Consider the following 16,857-nt stretch of genomic DNA (forward strand, 5'->3'; position numbering starts at 1 on the left):
AATTCTTATGATGGTTGTAGGGAATTTTTAGAAACTTCTAAACTAATTCTCCACTAATATTACGGATGCAAGAACCCTAAGAAGTGATCAACACATGTAATCTTTCAATATGGGCCATTGCTGGCCGACAGAACCAGGGATTCCCGAGGATGCAATGCGAACAGCACCTTCGACACCGACTCGGTGCAAACGCAAAGAAACCATTCGGCTTCCGCGTTGCGCAGTGGCGCTTCAGGGAACTGTTACCGTTACAAGCAGGGTCAAGCGAGTGATGGGATTTCCCCAGCGGGAGAGGTCGTAAAGGGAAGGGGGTCGTAAGAGAGTGTACGGTGGGCAGAGTGGATGGAGGATAGCATGATAATCACGACAAAATATTACGTAGTATTAGATAACTACATACATTATAAAATATTAAAAAAATAATATTAAGTGATTACATTAATTACAAAATATTATATTTAGTTTCAGGCATACGAAAAAATGGAAGCCCCAATATTTTGTTTTGAAAATGTGTAACGTGTTGACAATGTAACAATGAGACCTCGTAAGTTCGACACCCAGCTGAGTCAGATTTTTGCAAAAGAGTTAGAAACTTTAAACCGCTCCTAAAAATGAGGAATTTTATTTTAACCCGTTAACAGCACTTTAAAAGCAGATTTAATAGAATTTAATGACCAAAAAAGTCCAAATTGTGTGCACATTGTTAGGTCTGAAAAATCGCGAATAACTTCGTCATAAGAGGACCAAAAGAAAAAATTTGGGTAGTTTGTCAGAAAAGAAGGTTTGCTCTTAAAAACAGTAATATTGTTGTCTTTTTTTTACTTTCTAGTCCTTTCGAAATTTTGCTGGGACAAAATTTCGAAAATTTCCCGACTCTTTTTGGATTTGTCACATCTAAATTATAAGAGAACCAGACGGTCCCGAAACGAGAAAAAACGAACGGGGCTACTTTAGTTCCTCTATCCGAATATATGGATTTTTTAAAATTTTTTTGAAGGATTTTTCTGTGTCGTTTTTCTGAAATGCGAAAACTTGCCAAAATCCTTGCTCCGCGCGCCGAAATTGTGTGATCTTGAATAAAATTCAATAACTCAGACCAACTTAAGGCAGAGCAAGTCATCTTCCAGTATTTTATAGTTGAAGATTTTTTCTATCAGATGCTGCATCACTCGATTTCCAGGGCTTTCGCCGTTTTCCAAAGTTTTGAAGGGACAGAGATGGGAAAACACCATTTTTCATATCTCTGTCCCATCAAAATTCCAAAAAGACTAGGAATAAGGAAAAAAACAGTGATACGACTGTTTTTTAGGGTTTCTCCTCTGGAAAGCTACTTAAAATTCATCATTTGCACCTCTTGTGACGAAGTTATTCGCGATCTCCCAGATCTAACATTGTGCACAGAATCTGAGCTTTTCGGTCATTAAATTTGGGGGTTCGTATTCGAGAGGATAGTGTCTCATTACCGTGTCTGACCCCGGTTACACGACACTTTATGGAAAATACGTCATATCTTGGTCATCGTCAGCACATTTTGTTCACTTGACCTAAAAGGAATGCCCATGTAACACCACAAATTTGTTTCCCAAGAAACATAGGCTAAAAGTGCAGAAGTTGCGTGACTTCGTTCGAAGCTGCGCACTGGAGCTAGAAGTTGCAATCAAGTTCATACCTTCGCTAGCTCCATTCATCGCCGTATTCCAAGCAAGAATCCGGATTCAACCTCGCTGCCAACTTCACCGCGACACTTCGAGCCCAGCCGCCTATGCAGGTCGTCTTGACCCGACTGTATACCTACTTTCTTCCCTTCTCGCTACATGTTCTTCTTCTCATTCTCTTCTCTACATTCTATTCATGAAGTCCCGCCAAAATATTCGGGTTCCTTCTCAAAGACGGGAAACATGCTGCAACCTTCCTCTCCTCTATCTATTTTAACACACATTTTAGGACTATGCTGTGATCGACACGAACTGACAAAGTGAGGAAGCAAACGGGGTAAAGTGTAGTTGGGCGGGGGCACTCACACGCGCTCTTATTTCTAAAAGTGAATGACTAAATCAATCGAGGCACTAAAGACCTAACAATTAGTCTTAGACGCTTTCTTACATTTAAGCTACAGCTACTAAGAAAGATAACGAGCATAAAAAGTCACTGGCGTGTCAATCTACTTGGGATGCGCCAACGCGTTTTGTTTGCGTTTGTGTTTTTACCGTCCCAAACAGATCCTTGACTCCTCTTAGTTTTACCTATAGTCTAGTTCATGTAGATGTGTGTAAATGTGTTTCAAAATTCGATTATGTCGTACTTCCAGCACTTGATGCATTGTTTTCAATTTTGCGTTATGAACCGCGAATCCGACGAAGCATTTGCGATATACCCTGCCGAACTCAAGGAGGCTGTCGGACGCTCTAAGCGGTCATGGATTTCGGGAGCAATTTAGCTGCAGACTTGTAATCTCATGTCATGTCCTAACAATCTCAGCTGTATTTCTTGTTAAGGGCTGGCGAAGCTGCAGTGATTGGAATTGCTGCCGCATTTGCAGTAATATTCTTCATTGCTGTTCTTTGTTGCTGCAACTGAAAGAGAAGTAGAAAGTTTAACTCGGTCCTTCATATTTGTTTGGCTAGTTTAGTTTAACTGTATGAAAATAGTCTAGCTGCTAGACTCGTTTCATATGAGGAGGGTCCAGCTCCTCCCTATCGTACCTATGTGTGTACAAGCAGATGTGAGTATTCCCCCAGCCTCCAAAGGGGATCAGGGTGGAACGGCAACCGACCAAACTCGCCAATGAATTCTGTTACCTAGCATGTGTGCTGACGAAGAAGAACAACGGTAGTTACGAGTGTCGTGTACAACATGGATGCGCCAACGCCTAATCTGCATTCAACTCTTTGACAGAGTATTTGTTGTCAACTCCCATCGCCCGCGAAGTCAAGCTACGAGTCTACCTATCCGCATTTCGTCCCATCATGATGTACAGATCGAAGACTTGGGCAGCACCGTCTAAGATGATGGAGAGGCTTGAATGCACGGAAAAGAAGCTGTTTACGCGGTTGCCTGGCTATTTTTAGCTCGGGTTATGCCACAATCATTGCGGGAAAGTCGATGTCTTTTACAAGTGGACAACACGAGAACGTGTCAACATCTTACAGCACCTTCGAAAGTTGCTACAGAACATCGTCTTCGGTACCTTTGCTTTATTCTGAGGAGAACAGCTAATGCTTTGTTCAACATGTTCTGAGGAGTTTGTCGGATGCAAGCTGGGAGAGGCCGTGCCGAAAACGATAGTTTTGAAGTGAAGTGATAAAAGAGGACCTAAGGGCACTCGACATTGATGGATCGCTCGAGTGAGACGTCAGATTTTGCAGGATATGAAATAACAGCGAATGGATCGATTCTGCGCAAGCTCTTGCTGAAGGTCGAGAAGGTAAGGCAGAGCTATGCAAGGACGACACGCCTCAACGAAGATGCGCATAAACGCACAAGGAGATAATGCCAATCTGCCAACTAAGTTAGGTAAGTCAGATTCTTGCGTGGTCTTTTGGATCTTCCTTCCGCATGGAAATGAATGATAGAAGTAGTAATGATCATCTGGATGAGTATCCGAGTGCTTGGAGAGTACTATAATAGGCGGTACTAGCAAAGGGCATTACTTTCAGCAATGGAATTATGTTAGAACTCAGCAAGCAAGAACTACCCATACAATAATTAACGCAACAAGCAAGCTTGGCTAAGAATAAATATGATGAAACCGAAGCGACTACTATCTTGTACACAGATTAGTTAACATGAAATTATTGAGAGGGGGAAAGGGAGGGGAACTTCAGTCAAAGAAGTTCTCTTTGCACGGATTTCAGATCGCAGAGGATTCGGCCTCCACATAAGTTGAAAGTGTCCAGGCATTCGCGATAGCCGCTGAAAACAGCGTCAATCACATCCCATTGGATTTGTTTTCACTGTAAATACCTAGCCAGACAAGGTATTGAAGATGGTTCTTGAATAACAATTCGATCTGTTCTGAAAATGTCACTGCACCAGACTTCGGACAGAAACAGCCCCCTGTTTAACTTAATCATAACCAAACAAGTTCCGAGTTCGACCTACTTTAAGTCTTGGTATCGTCGGGTCAAAACGACATGAAGCTTGGTGCAGTCGCGTAAACGGTTGCACTCGAGGCAGTGCGGTCGAAATAGCGGTTGGGATCGCGGTGGGACCATTGCGAACTGCAACAATGAGCGCTTGTCTTCACTCAATCCTAACCGCTGCGCTCCAGCGCACCGCGTCGAGCCCAACCGCTTACGCAACTGCACCGTGCTTCATTTCGTTTTGACACTACTACAGTTATCATCTCCGACTCATAATATTCAAGCAAAATAATCGACGCTATCAGGTTGCCGGGAATCAATTCATGGACGGTTGGAAACAGTGAACACGGAATATGACAACACTTCGAATTTAACCCGAGTACATCCTGACAAGCAAATCTTCATCGTGCTATTGTAAAGAGGACAGCGTTTTGCTAACACCGCCCTTTCACCGTCAGTGCGTCCCTCCGATGATCTTCTCCATGTGCACAATACAGTGAAATTGACATGAGGCAGCGGAAAACTGCAACATGTCCTCTGAAGCTCCCTGCAGCTTATTGGCTACATTCGGATAGATCTGAGTAGATACAGGTGTCTTTGTGGCGATCAATGGAATTCAAAGTTTAGGGACAACTGGTAGGATTCATATGAGAGTTCTGTTTTCTAGACTTTATGCTGAACAACAACATTCACCGCTGAAGTCAAGCTGCAAGTCTATCTGCTCGCTATTTGACTAATCATGATGTATGGATATCAGTAGCATCGTTTGCAGTGATAGTGAACCTCGACTGCATGAAGGCGAGCAGCTGGCCAAATCCACTCTTGAGTCAAATTGAAGAATTTCGCTCAAGAGTGGATTTGTGCATATGCGGATGACATGTGCAAAACATCAGCATACTGTCCTGTCCTCTTATCCTCCTAGTCACTGGAAGTTGTTTTCGCTTCATCTGTCATCTTATGAGAAGGACATCACATCGTTTCGTTGAATTTGGAACTGAAGTGGAGAAGGAGGACCAGAAGAAATTCGGCACTGGCAAGTAGATCGAATAAGATCTTATATGTCGCAGAACGAAGAACACCGACGAATACTCAGATACGACATATCCTGTCGAGTTGTCGAAGGGGAGGGAAATAAATGAAATCACGAAGAAGGCCAGTAACTTAGCGAATGTTTGGCAATAGACACATTAATACTTGGTCGGATTGGGAGGAGCAGGAGGTTCAAGTCCTGTTAATGATAGATCTTTCGTTCTAGCAAATTTTAGGTACACACACCGTGATCAATAATTTAGTAACAGAATAAAGGTGAATCGAACTCCACAGTCACTATAAATTTTGCTCAGTTGTCAAATCGCGGTCTTGATCATGTTGCCATCATCCCTGATAAAGTAACACGAAGACATAGTATTGAATTACTACACAGACACTACAGGATCTTCCGTACCTATAGTAGGGTCAGAACGACATGAAGCCATTTGCGTACTCGCTCGAAACGAGGTGGAGGTGGAGGCGATAGTTGAAACCGAGGTGGGACCATTGCAAACTAGGTGGTACCAGCAAAGGTTCCAGTGCGCTCCTAAGCACTACGTCCCACGGCACCGCCTTGAGAGAAGTCGCGTACGCACTCGCGTATGTCGACCCCGTAGTATGTCATTTACACCATGCTAGACCACCTCTAAGTACTGTTCTTATTTCAGAGTTTTAAGATATTGCCCTCAGTTGCGGAACATCATCTAATATGTCTCAAAAGTCATTGACAAAACTCTTAGATTTTACTGTGGCCAGTGAAGCTTCAAATAATTCCCATATTTTGTTCAAAATGAAATTGTGTGCAAAGGAAGTTTGAATTAGGAAAATTAACCGAAACTGAAAAATTTCAGGAAGAAATTCGAGAGAGAATTTGAAGGAAACATTAACCATTAACGAAAATATTAATTTATATCCTTATTTTTCATAATTCTTGGCAAGATACATGATATGAGCTACAGCAGAGTCCATTACTACTTTGGGTAAAGCTCAATGAGCAGAAGTTCAGTAATTTCACGTGGGGAACGGTAAAGAGGGTCCCGACAGATTCTCCGCGTCCACTGGATATGTCATTGGATACGCTAAAATACCTCGATGAGGTCACCCTCCAGTCGCTTATGGAGATGCAGACAACCGCAAATAACTACACACTTATAAGGATCGAATAAACTGAAGAACAATATAGTTAGAGGTACATGCCATTTTCTTAGGTATTCTAATAATAGAACGGGAGCGAGTTTTGGTTAGATCTTCCCTTTAGAAAGCCTAGAAATCTTATCAAATTAAATCTTTTCTTATAAGAGGTCAGAGATCAGAGGGCCTATCTGTCCGGAAATATATTAAGCTACAAAAAAGCTTGTAACTTAGAGACAACGATAAGCCTCATTCTCGTTACTTTTCAAAGTTGGAATGTTCCGTTTTTACGGAAAATTTTCATATACGTAATTTTGAGCTATTAGATGCACCATCCTCTCTTATTTTACGCGAGAATTTTTCTTGGTTCTGGTACAGTTACAAATTTGAGATCAATTCACATCAAAAAAATTCCAGTGGATCTATCTGATTCTTCAGAACAATTCTGTAGCTCGTGAATTAGCGTGGTGATGCAGCGTACGATGTCTATTGGTAGGTGAGCAGAGTTAGCTATTTAAGTAGCAACGAAGGTAAATCTCTTTCTCGCACCATCGCTAATTGCTCTGCCAAGGAATGATGGGAGCATGCTCGAAAATCTGCCGGGACCCTCTTTACACGCACCCATTTCACATCTACCCCCACTTGTTCAACAACTTCACCTGCTAAAAAAACAAGACACATGATGAGTGACTGGAGGAAATACGAGGAAGAAAGTTGAAGTTTCGTTTATAGGAGAGAAAGAGCAGTTTGATAGCTCGATTCCAGCCAAGGATGCTATGTTTGCGTTTGGACGGAATGCAGTGTTTTGTTTTTGATATAAACAATGGCTGTTCTGCGCAGAGCTGCAAAGCATCGATGACAGCAATTGATGACAGCTCTACATCACAAATGTCATTCAAATGACAATGATGACAAATTGCAAATCCTGCACTCCATGTATTCGAATTCCGCATTCTCTAACTTCGTTTCATTTAAGTATTCCAGGCGATATAAAAACGCTTCCAATTAAGCGTGGTTTCGAAACAAAGCCATTGCGTTGTTGTTTTCCGCCTCCTCCCATGCCAAAAATGCCCAGAGATGTCAGCAATTCATGGGAAAACAATGGAATAACCACTATACGAACGTTTTTCTGAAAAATCGTAGATCGCCAAGCCTCTCTCAGTAGAATACGTCATTTTAAAAGCAGTGATTTTAATTGTCGTAAATCTGGAATAGTATTTGGGGAAGCATTAAAGTGAACTTCTTAGAAGTGCATAAGCTATAAATCAACTCTGTCGACACCTTTCAAACACTATATCAAGAAAAAACTGAACAAGGTACATATAAAATGAGTGAAAATGTTTATACATACACAACATAAAGTAAAGTGTCTGGCGTTGATCAATCCGCTTGGGTTGCGCCCCCACGTTCACTTCAATTCAGAATCGTTTGAGGTTTACGAACGTGTAACCGGCCAATACAATGACTTGCTGGGCTAGCCAATGTGTCAAGTCAGTTTTTTATCCTCCCAGACGAATTCGAACCACCGCTCGATCGTGCAGGAAGCGGAACCTCTAACCTCTACACTGCACCCGCCCATACTCAACATATACTCATGTCCAAAACAACAAAGAAAGAAAGAAGAAAGAAATTACTTCATATTTTCCTACTGTTAGAAGTGCAATCTTTGAAGACCTATCTCTATTTGCTCGACAACCATTCCCAGACAACCGCTAGAAATCGACCTTTGTGCAAAGTATGTATTTTTCATACATCATCAACATATACATTATCGATAGGAAAGACACACAACGTCTTATTGGACAAATAGTAAATATCCAAGAAAAATCGCCATAAGATGTCAGAGATTGGAGCGGTTTGAACGAAATGTTGCTGTCAGACACTCTAGGCCGAGCCCAAGAATGCTTGGGTAATTAATTAATTATGCACCGATTTAACTGTCAAGTGCATGGATCTTCTCATTTTGAACTATATTTGAGTGATGACGACATGAAGCACGGTGCATCTGCGTACTCTCTCGAAGCTGTGCGGTGGACGTAGCAGTTGGAATCGAGGTGGGACCATCGCAAACTGCAGCGATTGTTGGTGTCAGCAAGAATTGCTGTGCGCTCCTAACCGCTTGGCTCCTCGAGAGAAGCCGCGTACGCAATTGCGTACGTGACATGACACAATCGCCAAACCTGATTATTCTCTAGGGTGAGTTTGTTTTCCCAACAAAAATTATTGAACTAAAATAAAATTCATAAATGCTATCTTTTCGAGCTACCTAACTATGCATCCCCTCCACAACGGTCTACCGCCTCATAGTGGCGTGGAGGTGACTCTGGGTGTCGAACTGCGATGAACAGCGGAGGTTCGTCCTCCGGCAGGGTCTCCCAAGCTGAGAAGAAGTTCGACACATCCGACATTCCGTTTTCTCGGAATCGGAAGCCTAGCTAAGAGTAAACCACTGCTAAGATTCACCACCGTCTTGGCAAAATGTCGCAAAGTGGCTCTCTGATCCATATAGGTTGGGCGACGACCTGTGGTGAAAGCTAAGCTCGCCGTGGCAGGGCTGCTTAGTTTGAGGAAAAGTCTTTTTTAGCATATTCACTGCCTCAGTACCCTGCGCACTGGGCCCTGCCGTCTCAGACCTCGGACGGTATGGCGACCGGTGAAAGGCGATCAAATCTCGGCTGGTCAGAACGTCTTTGATTCTGGACCAAGGCGAAACACGCACGACTCGCCATGGAGACTGTCACAGCTGATCTGCGCGCCCTTCTCGGAGCTGCAGAGCCTGTAACCCATCTGTCGTCCATCTTGTCAATCCTCATCATATCAAATTTCACGTGATTGCTCTGCAGGAGACCAAGTGCAGAAGGAGCGAGAGATAAATGACGGTACACTCATCATTCGTGGAGGGAAGGTTCCATCGCGAAATGTAGATGGTGTTGGTTTTGCTGTGCACAAATCTGTCATCCATCTTGTCGATTCTCACGAGATCCTGTCACCTTATCTGGCCATTCCTCGCCTCCGCCTAAGCACCTGATGAATCTGAATTGGACGCGTTTTACGAGGAGCTGGAGGAAGTGATCCGCAACGAGAAATCCTTCTACAAATTCACTGTCGGAGACTTCCACGCAAAAGTAAGAAACGTTACAGAAGAGGAATACAGGATCGGAAGATTTGGACTAGAGGACCGGAATGAAAATGGAAGTCGTCTCGTTGTTGTCCACCGCTCGCCTCTTTCATGGAAACTCTCTTTTCATGAAGAAAGATCATCGTCGATGGACAAAGGGAATCGCCCAATGGCGTGACTCGTGCGGAGATCGACCACATACTCACCAACCGGTGGTGGTGTCTGCTTGACGTCTCAGTCGTAATATTCTTTTGTAGTGGTTCTGACCACCGTCCCCTTCGTGCGAAAATACGACTTAGCCACACGATGGAAAAGAACATCTGCTATCGGCAACAAAGGAGAAAAGAAGTCGTCTACGACGATTGCATACTAGAGGTCTCCTTGCCACAAGGTGACTGGCACATCGAGGAGGACCCAAATGTGGACTATGAGATGCTGCTCAGAGGATTGCGAGCCTGTGCTGAGCGTGTCTCGATGCTGCCTACGACAAACTTGGATCGAGTTTCGAAGGCCACCAAGGAATTGTTGGAAAGAAGGACTTTGAGGCTTGATCCGAATGCATCGCACATTGAGCGGTTAGTAGCAAACACTAGCTGCAGAAAACCGTTGCAGGAGAAAAACAAGCAAAAAAACAGGCAGTGAGTCTAAAGAAGTGCCGCAGGGATCTCCGTGAATATAATATTCTGCTAACAGCCATGCTGAGCGAAGACGAGGCTCGTACGTCTTCTCGTCGTGAGATGGAAATCATTACGGAGAGGTTCTACTCGAAGCTTTAACGTTCATCAACTCCTATGTCAAGCCCGATCATCCCCACTGGTGAAGCTCCACCACGAACGGACTCTCCCTTCGGAAGTACGGGTCGCTATCGAGAGCATGGAATGCCACATGAGACCTGATTTTATATCAGCAGACTTTCTTCGGGCTAGTAGCCATCCATTTCATGTAATCTTGGCAATGCACATGACACCCTATCTTCAGAAAGAAAGGATTCCAGACCAGTGGAAGACCTCGCGAATCGTTCTTATTCATATAAAGGTGAGAGAGAGGACCTCCGGAACTACCGTCCGATATGCTTGCTGAGCGTGTTATACAAAGTCTTCACCGAGATCACCCTCATGCGCATATCCAGGACGCTGGATGAAGCCCAGCCTCGAGAACAAACTGGATTCCGTCAGGGGTTCAGCTGCTTGGACCACATCCAGACCGTGTCGAGGGTCATAGAGCTTTGCCGGGAATACCGCCTGCCCCTTGTTCTAACCTTCGTCGACTATGAGAAAGCCTTCGACAGCGTAGAAACAAATGCAATACTATCAGCGCTGGTCGATCAAGGTGTGGATTCGTCGTATGTGAGGACATCAGCCAATTGTCACGATCGATGCGCCATTAAGGTACAGCTTTTTCACCGCCCCCTCACCATACCCATTGGAAATTTGGAACACTAAAAAGAGAAATATATCTACACTACAGGAATCCATCATATAATAAATTATAAACAATCTCCAAGACCTCTCTTCTGGCGAAACTGTATCGCCGAAGCTGTTCACGGCTGCATTACAATGGATACTGAAATCACTTTTCTGGGAAGAAAGGCGCATACGTGTTGATGGAAGATTTCTCTCGAACCTTCGTTTCGCGGACGACATCGTTCTCTTTTCGAGCAAAACCCATGAAGCAGAAACGATGCTCAACGAATTGAACGAAGCAGGGAAGAGAGTAGGACTGCGAATAAACAGAAAGAAGCCACAGTTCATGAAGAACGCCTAATGCGTGGACGGAGGAGTACAACTTGAAAGCTCCCAAACCGTGGAAACTTCGTCATACGTATACCTCGGACGTTCTATGAACATGGAAAACGACTTGAAGGAAGAACTGAATAGAAGAATGAGAGCAGCATGGGCAGCATTCGCACCCGTCAGGGAAGCTACGGACGAACTGACGGACCAATATCTTCGTGCCCATCTGTTCGACTCGACAGTTCTTCCAGCGCTCTGTTACGCAGCTGAGACGTGGGCACCGCTGCCACGTCTAGGAAGCTACTTACTACCCACAGAGCCCTTGAGAGATGCCTTCTGAAGTTTAACCGGCGCACACAACACCTAGCCGGTCTTCGCAGCTCCGACTTAAGAGAAATGTCCCGTCTTCGCGACCCAGCGGAATATATATATATAGAAAGCAAAACATAGATGGGCCGGTCACATCATGAGAAGAATCGACGATAGATGGACTAAAAGAACGCTAGCGTGGATCCCAAGAGATGCTAAACGCCGCCAACGAGATGGGGTGACGTGTTCTCTACATGGATGGACCAGATGAGAGCTCTGCTGGATACAGCTCAAGGACCTCGTCAACGTCACTCACGAAACTTGAGAACATCTTGGATGACAATGGCGAGGGAACGAAATGAGTGGAAGAGATGCTGGGGCCCGCACGTCCAGTGAAGAGGGACTATCTAAGTATCTATGTAAGTAAGTAACTGTATGCATCCACGCAAGCTGAAGTCGCTTTGAGGAACTATGATGAGAAGTACTTATGTATATGTTTATGCTTATACGAAGGATACAAAAAACTGGCGTTGATCAGTACACAAGTTATACGCCAACGTGTTCTATATTCAGAAGGTATATGAACGCGTATCTGAGCTACAATGAATACTTGCGGCGGATAGCCGATCTGTCAAGACAGTGTTTTTATCCTCCCAGACAAGTCTGGTACCAATTTATCGACCTCGGAAGGATGAGAGACATGATTATTCATTAGTAGGATGCAGCCACATGTTTTTTTAGGCGCTTTTGGGACAGCCAAGTCACTGAGTAAGCCGTTAGAGTTATTAGACTCAAACAATTCTGAAAAGATTGGGATGAGTTGTGAATGCTTGACTTCATACACTTTGTCCTTTTTCCTTTATCGTGTAGTGGAGATCCATGAGATCACCATATGTTACATGTTACGGGAATATTCACTCAATTTCTGAGCCATCTAAATAATTGACAGAATCTTTACTACATAGTGGAGTTAGTAAGATCACGAGTGTTACGTGCTGCATTCCGGGCCAGCAATGCTGATTCGAGGTGCTGTGAAGAATGCACGATCAGATTTCTCTGATTATCTGCTAGTCGTGCAGAACTACACAGAAAAACGTGCCAGAAATTGAATCCTTACAAACTTTTATTCACAACGTACTATACCTAAAATAAGTGACAACTATGAAAACAAAGAAAAGAGAGCTCCTCGGAACTAGCCGCGTTCTGTGAAGAAGGCCAGTTCACACCTTCACCAGGGACGTTATGCAGCTCCCGGCGTAGCGAACTCGAAGCGACTTCAAGGGCGGTACACGTGTGTAAGAGCCTGTGCTCAAAGTGAGGCGGTGACATATAGCGTTTGGCATCGAGAGAGGACCTTTACAAGCATCATTCGTTGCTGCAGTCTTACCTTACCGAAGGTCCCACCTCGATTCCAACTTGTACCTCTACGGTGCCGTAGCGCAAGCAACTGTTTTGACCAGACTGTACAAGCCATTAACGCCGACTGTGTATCCATGCATCATAAGTATTTGAAGCACGGAGAGGGGACGAAAGATGACCAGAAGTGTTAGAATTTGGTGAGAATCGACGAAATTTACGGTGGGAGAATGCACAACAAAGCCAACTTCTTCCCGCGGGCTGATAAGACGTCTCCTAGGTGAATAGCGATTGTGTTGGCACTTAGTTGTTGCAGTTAGATTTTCTCCTGCTCATCACCTCCGCAAAGCAGTAAAATAGAACTTGATGCGCACACACCAGCCACGAGAAGTACATATAAGTCGGTTCTGAGAACACTACTTTCGCAATACTTTTAATACTGTAAACTTGTAAGAGCAGTTTCAAAATAGTTTTCGTTTCGAGTCGTGTTAGTTTCAACCTGATACAAGGTCCTCTGCCACTGGTAATTTGACCAGACCGTACAGAACCCCCTCGATCGGTCACCATAGAGCCCAAGGTCTGAGACAACTCAATTCGACGTGGAAAGACCGGTGCTAGTCAGAGAATTAGATCTCTTCGTTAGCTTTCATCACAGATAATCACTACATATAAGCAACATCTTCCAATTTTTTAGGACTATAAGTAACGTTGCTAGTGGCCTGCTATTAGCACTGCTTCAGCAATTGGAAGAACTCGAACCCCCTGCCAGAGGCCCACACTATGGTCCTCTGTAACAATCTTCCAGGAAGTCGCCTAGAATGATAAACAGTTCGGGTACCACTGATCTATTCGATTCTCGGTTTATTAGAACGGTTTGCATTTTCACTGTGATACTCGCAAGCTAAATTTCGAACTATATCAATAGTGGACAAAACCAAACTTCGAAAACCAGAATCAGAAGGAATGGAAATAACTTTCTGAATACACGCACCTGTAACAACAGAATCAGTTTAGTTCTTTTTTGACACTCCTTTTAGCAGACAGCTTAAAAATATGAGACAATGAAAATACGCCTGATTGGAGCTGTTATGAGCGTTGTAAGCCCACGCACAATCAGGACTAGAAGTTCATAATCAAATCAGACTTTTCGGCTTATTCATAATCGACTGTCCAGATGAGACTTTAAAGGCATCACCCCACGAATCTGGTGTGGTACGGGTTTTGTGGTGGAGTATTCGTATACGGCATAGTAGATTATGGAGAGGGGTGTGATTCCGTCCATTTCTTCCTAATAACCGTAAAAAACGGCCCGGAAGATGCGGCGCGTGCACAAGGCTGCGCGCTCCAATCGAACTCCTTGTAGAAAATAGAGCACCGGAACGCCCGAAGTCGTATCTTCTGGGCTGTTTTTTTACGGCAATTAGGAAGAAATGGACGGGATCGTCCCTCTCCATAATCTACGATCCCGTATACGAATACTTCACCTGAAATCCGTACCACCTTAGATTCGTGGGGTCATGCTTTTAATTCACATATAGTCATATAGACCTCATTTAGTCAGATTAGTGTATTTTTGTTCTCACTCGTAAGGCTCCACAAGTGTAACTCCACTTATAGCTTATGTTTCCTTTGCTCATTTCTGACAGAAAAGAACCGGACAAAACTTGTGACGAAGGCGTGCAATATTTATGGAAACCACAATCACCACGTTTTTGAATAGAAAACACACCGGAATTCGCACCAGCTCATTAAAACTTCAGACTACTAACAGATATAATAATAAGAAAACGGCGGTCAAAGATTGTGCACAAAAAAGTACAACAACGAGGAAGACGGAATGACCCTCAACTGACGCTGATTTTACCGACGTCTTTCAAAAGGAATGAATTAGCTGGAGTGAAGCTGTAGGAATTTTGAAGACAACACGCATGATGAACGATGGCATATCAACCATCAAGGCAGATCTGGAAAATGTCTAACAGGTAAGGGTGCTCGAATAAATAAATAGTTGACAACATAAGAAAACAGTGAATGCTTCGGGACTAACTAGATTCTGCGAAGTGTAAATGTGGGTGCTAAGGTAGTCGGGAGACAATACTCAACCAACCGCGCTCTCTCTTGGGCTTGTATTTCGGTACGCAAAAGAAAGCGGTCATAAACAAAGATCGTTCTTAACTGTCAAACGTCCCTCTTTTTCCCCCTCTTGGGCTGCTCGCAGATTTCAGAGCCGCGCGGTTTAGCAGCTCTGCGGTTCTGGCGGTTATTGACTATTCACAAGAGTGCGCTCAATAACCACCAAAACCACAGAGCTGGCGGCTCTGAACTCTGCAGGAACCCTTGGGAAGCATTTGAGAAGGCGATAATTCACAAATCGATAACTCAACACTGTAATTGAATAGTTAAGACAGTTAGTGCTCTAAAACTTCAGCATTAGCCTTCGAGAGTCCTCTGCTAAGAGAAAAGAGAAAGATAGGGCAGCGACGTACCCCATTTCATGGAGGATTTCGTAACCCAACAACCATCATAAAAGCTACACCACTGAATCGAAAAACTCTAGTCAGGAAAGACAGATCAATGTGTGAATAAAAATTATTGCATGCGAAGATCTTTTAGGTTTTTTTTCTTTGAAACTACTATACGATATGACTTAGCCACTCACTTCTGGTAAGCCTGATTGAAGAGTTTGGTAAGGTTAAAGCATTATTAGTTTCCGTTCTAACGTCCTTCGTCTCTTCTTTAATAGCTTCAGCCTACATATCGTAGATCCTCTAAGACCAATGCTTGGGTTTTAGAACCCCGTATGACTCAGCTATTCACTTCCACTAATGACCTGTCGATTGATGAACTATCGCCTTCTCAAATGCTTCTCTGTTTTTTCAAATGGAAAAGCCATTAGCCCTTAAGGACGATCTTTGTATTCTATGGACACTTTTTTGCGCGCTGAAGTGCAAGCCATATGGAGCGCGGGTGGACTACTACCAATAATTAGAAGCAACATCAGCGGAATTCCACTTAAGTTTGGCATGCTAAATAGGGCACCTGATATTTGAAGAACCTTGAGTTTGAAAAAAAGAAAAATAAAAGTGAAATTGATAGATTCAGCTCACCATTACGGGGCAGCCTAATAGCCAATCTCTTCTAGATATTTGGCGAGCTTCTCAACGGAGGTGCGCACTTGTGCAGATACTTGATTCTCACCCTCATAAACAGCGATAAGAACAGCAGATTTCGTCTTCGCTGCAAAGAATCCGCTTTTGTCCTTCTTACCAAATATAAGATTCTCCTCCGTACGAGGGACGATGTAATGGATGTCTTCGAGATCTACACCGTGAGCTGGAACGTCAGCGAGATTGTCAAAGAGGGAGACGAATTTCTTAAGTTCAGCATCCGTAGCCGCGAACGTATTTCCATTCTGAGTGCGAGCCCAAACAGAGCCGTCAGCGCTACCGACGATAGCAGCACGCTTAATGGCAGGTGACGCCTCAGTCATAGTGTTGATATAAGCGTCCCAGCCCGACATCTGAAAAGAAAGAGAATAGTGGATTCAGTGAAGATACAGAATATGTAGTATCAGCGAGAGAACAGAACTAGAGAGAATCACGCATTTACTATAATACTAATGGAGAAAGAACTGCAGAGAATCAAATAACACTTATAACACAACTTTTCGCACATTCCTATGCTGACTCATTCCAAAAACCGTATGTACCGCCTCCATTTCCCGTGGTTGTTTCAAGAAAAAAATGGTAACATTTATATAGTCCTGATTTAGCATAAAACAAGGCAGCAGTCTTAAAGGAAGGTTATTTCTGGAAAGAAAAGAGGGAAGTAGAGGAAAGGATCTTAAGGGTAAATTATGTCGGTTTCTACTACTAAAAGAACTAAGCTAATTAAAAATAGAACTAGAAACAACACCCGACCAATAGGTATGTGCTGTATATTTCGACGAGCAGTGGAAGTAAGCGTTTTGGTAGAGTCTCAAAATCTCAAAGTTAATTGATAATTGTACATTCATCAAAAACATCTATGCATTCTTTAAGAAGAAGAATGTGAAGTCCTGAAAAGAAGAAAAGACTTTCTCAAATGAGAAAAAAGTTAC

The 16,857-nt window shown here is 43.5% G+C and overlaps 4 protein-coding genes across 5 annotated transcripts; 2 read left to right on the plus strand and 2 right to left on the minus strand.

The window, feature by feature from the left end:
• Positions 1 to 3,437: 3,437 nt before the first annotated feature.
• On the plus strand, positions 3,438 to 9,270 carry RB195_006745 (uncharacterized protein; the record flags this gene model as incomplete). The annotated part of the gene is made up of 2 exons (XM_064180003.1): positions 3,438 to 3,513; positions 9,086 to 9,270. The coding sequence occupies 2 exons, from the start codon at positions 3,438 to 3,440 to the stop codon at positions 9,268 to 9,270; spliced, it is 261 nt and encodes an 86-aa protein (XP_064036909.1).
• Positions 8,513 to 9,058, minus strand: RB195_006746 (uncharacterized protein; the record flags this gene model as incomplete). The annotated part of the gene is made up of 2 exons (XM_064180004.1): positions 8,513 to 8,677; positions 8,876 to 9,058. The coding sequence occupies 2 exons, from the start codon at positions 9,056 to 9,058 to the stop codon at positions 8,513 to 8,515; spliced, it is 348 nt and encodes a 115-aa protein (XP_064036910.1).
• Positions 9,271 to 9,666: 396 nt separating the features above from the next.
• RB195_006747 (uncharacterized protein) lies at positions 9,667 to 11,433 on the plus strand (the record flags this gene model as incomplete). Of its 2 annotated transcripts, XM_064180006.1 has the most annotated exons (4): positions 9,667 to 9,935; positions 10,022 to 10,117; positions 10,355 to 10,748; positions 11,224 to 11,433. In XM_064180006.1, 4 exons carry the CDS (start codon positions 9,667 to 9,669, stop codon positions 11,431 to 11,433), a joined length of 969 nt encoding a protein of 322 aa, XP_064036911.1. The 2 variants fall into 2 exon arrangements, with proteins under 2 accessions (XP_064036911.1, XP_064036912.1); XM_064180005.1 differs by lacking the exons at positions 10,022 to 10,117; positions 10,355 to 10,748; positions 11,224 to 11,433 and adding an exon at positions 10,160 to 10,256.
• A 4,446-nt stretch (positions 11,434 to 15,879) lies between these two features.
• Positions 15,880 to 16,278, minus strand: RB195_006748 (uncharacterized protein; the record flags this gene model as incomplete). The annotated part of the gene is made up of 1 exon (XM_013445547.1): positions 15,880 to 16,278. One exon carries the CDS (start codon positions 16,276 to 16,278, stop codon positions 15,880 to 15,882), a length of 399 nt encoding a protein of 132 aa, XP_013301001.1.
• Positions 16,279 to 16,857: the final 579 nt, after the last annotated feature.

This window comes from Necator americanus, chromosome I, assembly GCF_031761385.1.
Source record: "Necator americanus strain Aroian chromosome I, whole genome shotgun sequence".
In the NCBI taxonomy this organism is placed as follows: domain Eukaryota; kingdom Metazoa; phylum Nematoda; class Chromadorea; order Rhabditida; family Ancylostomatidae; genus Necator; species Necator americanus.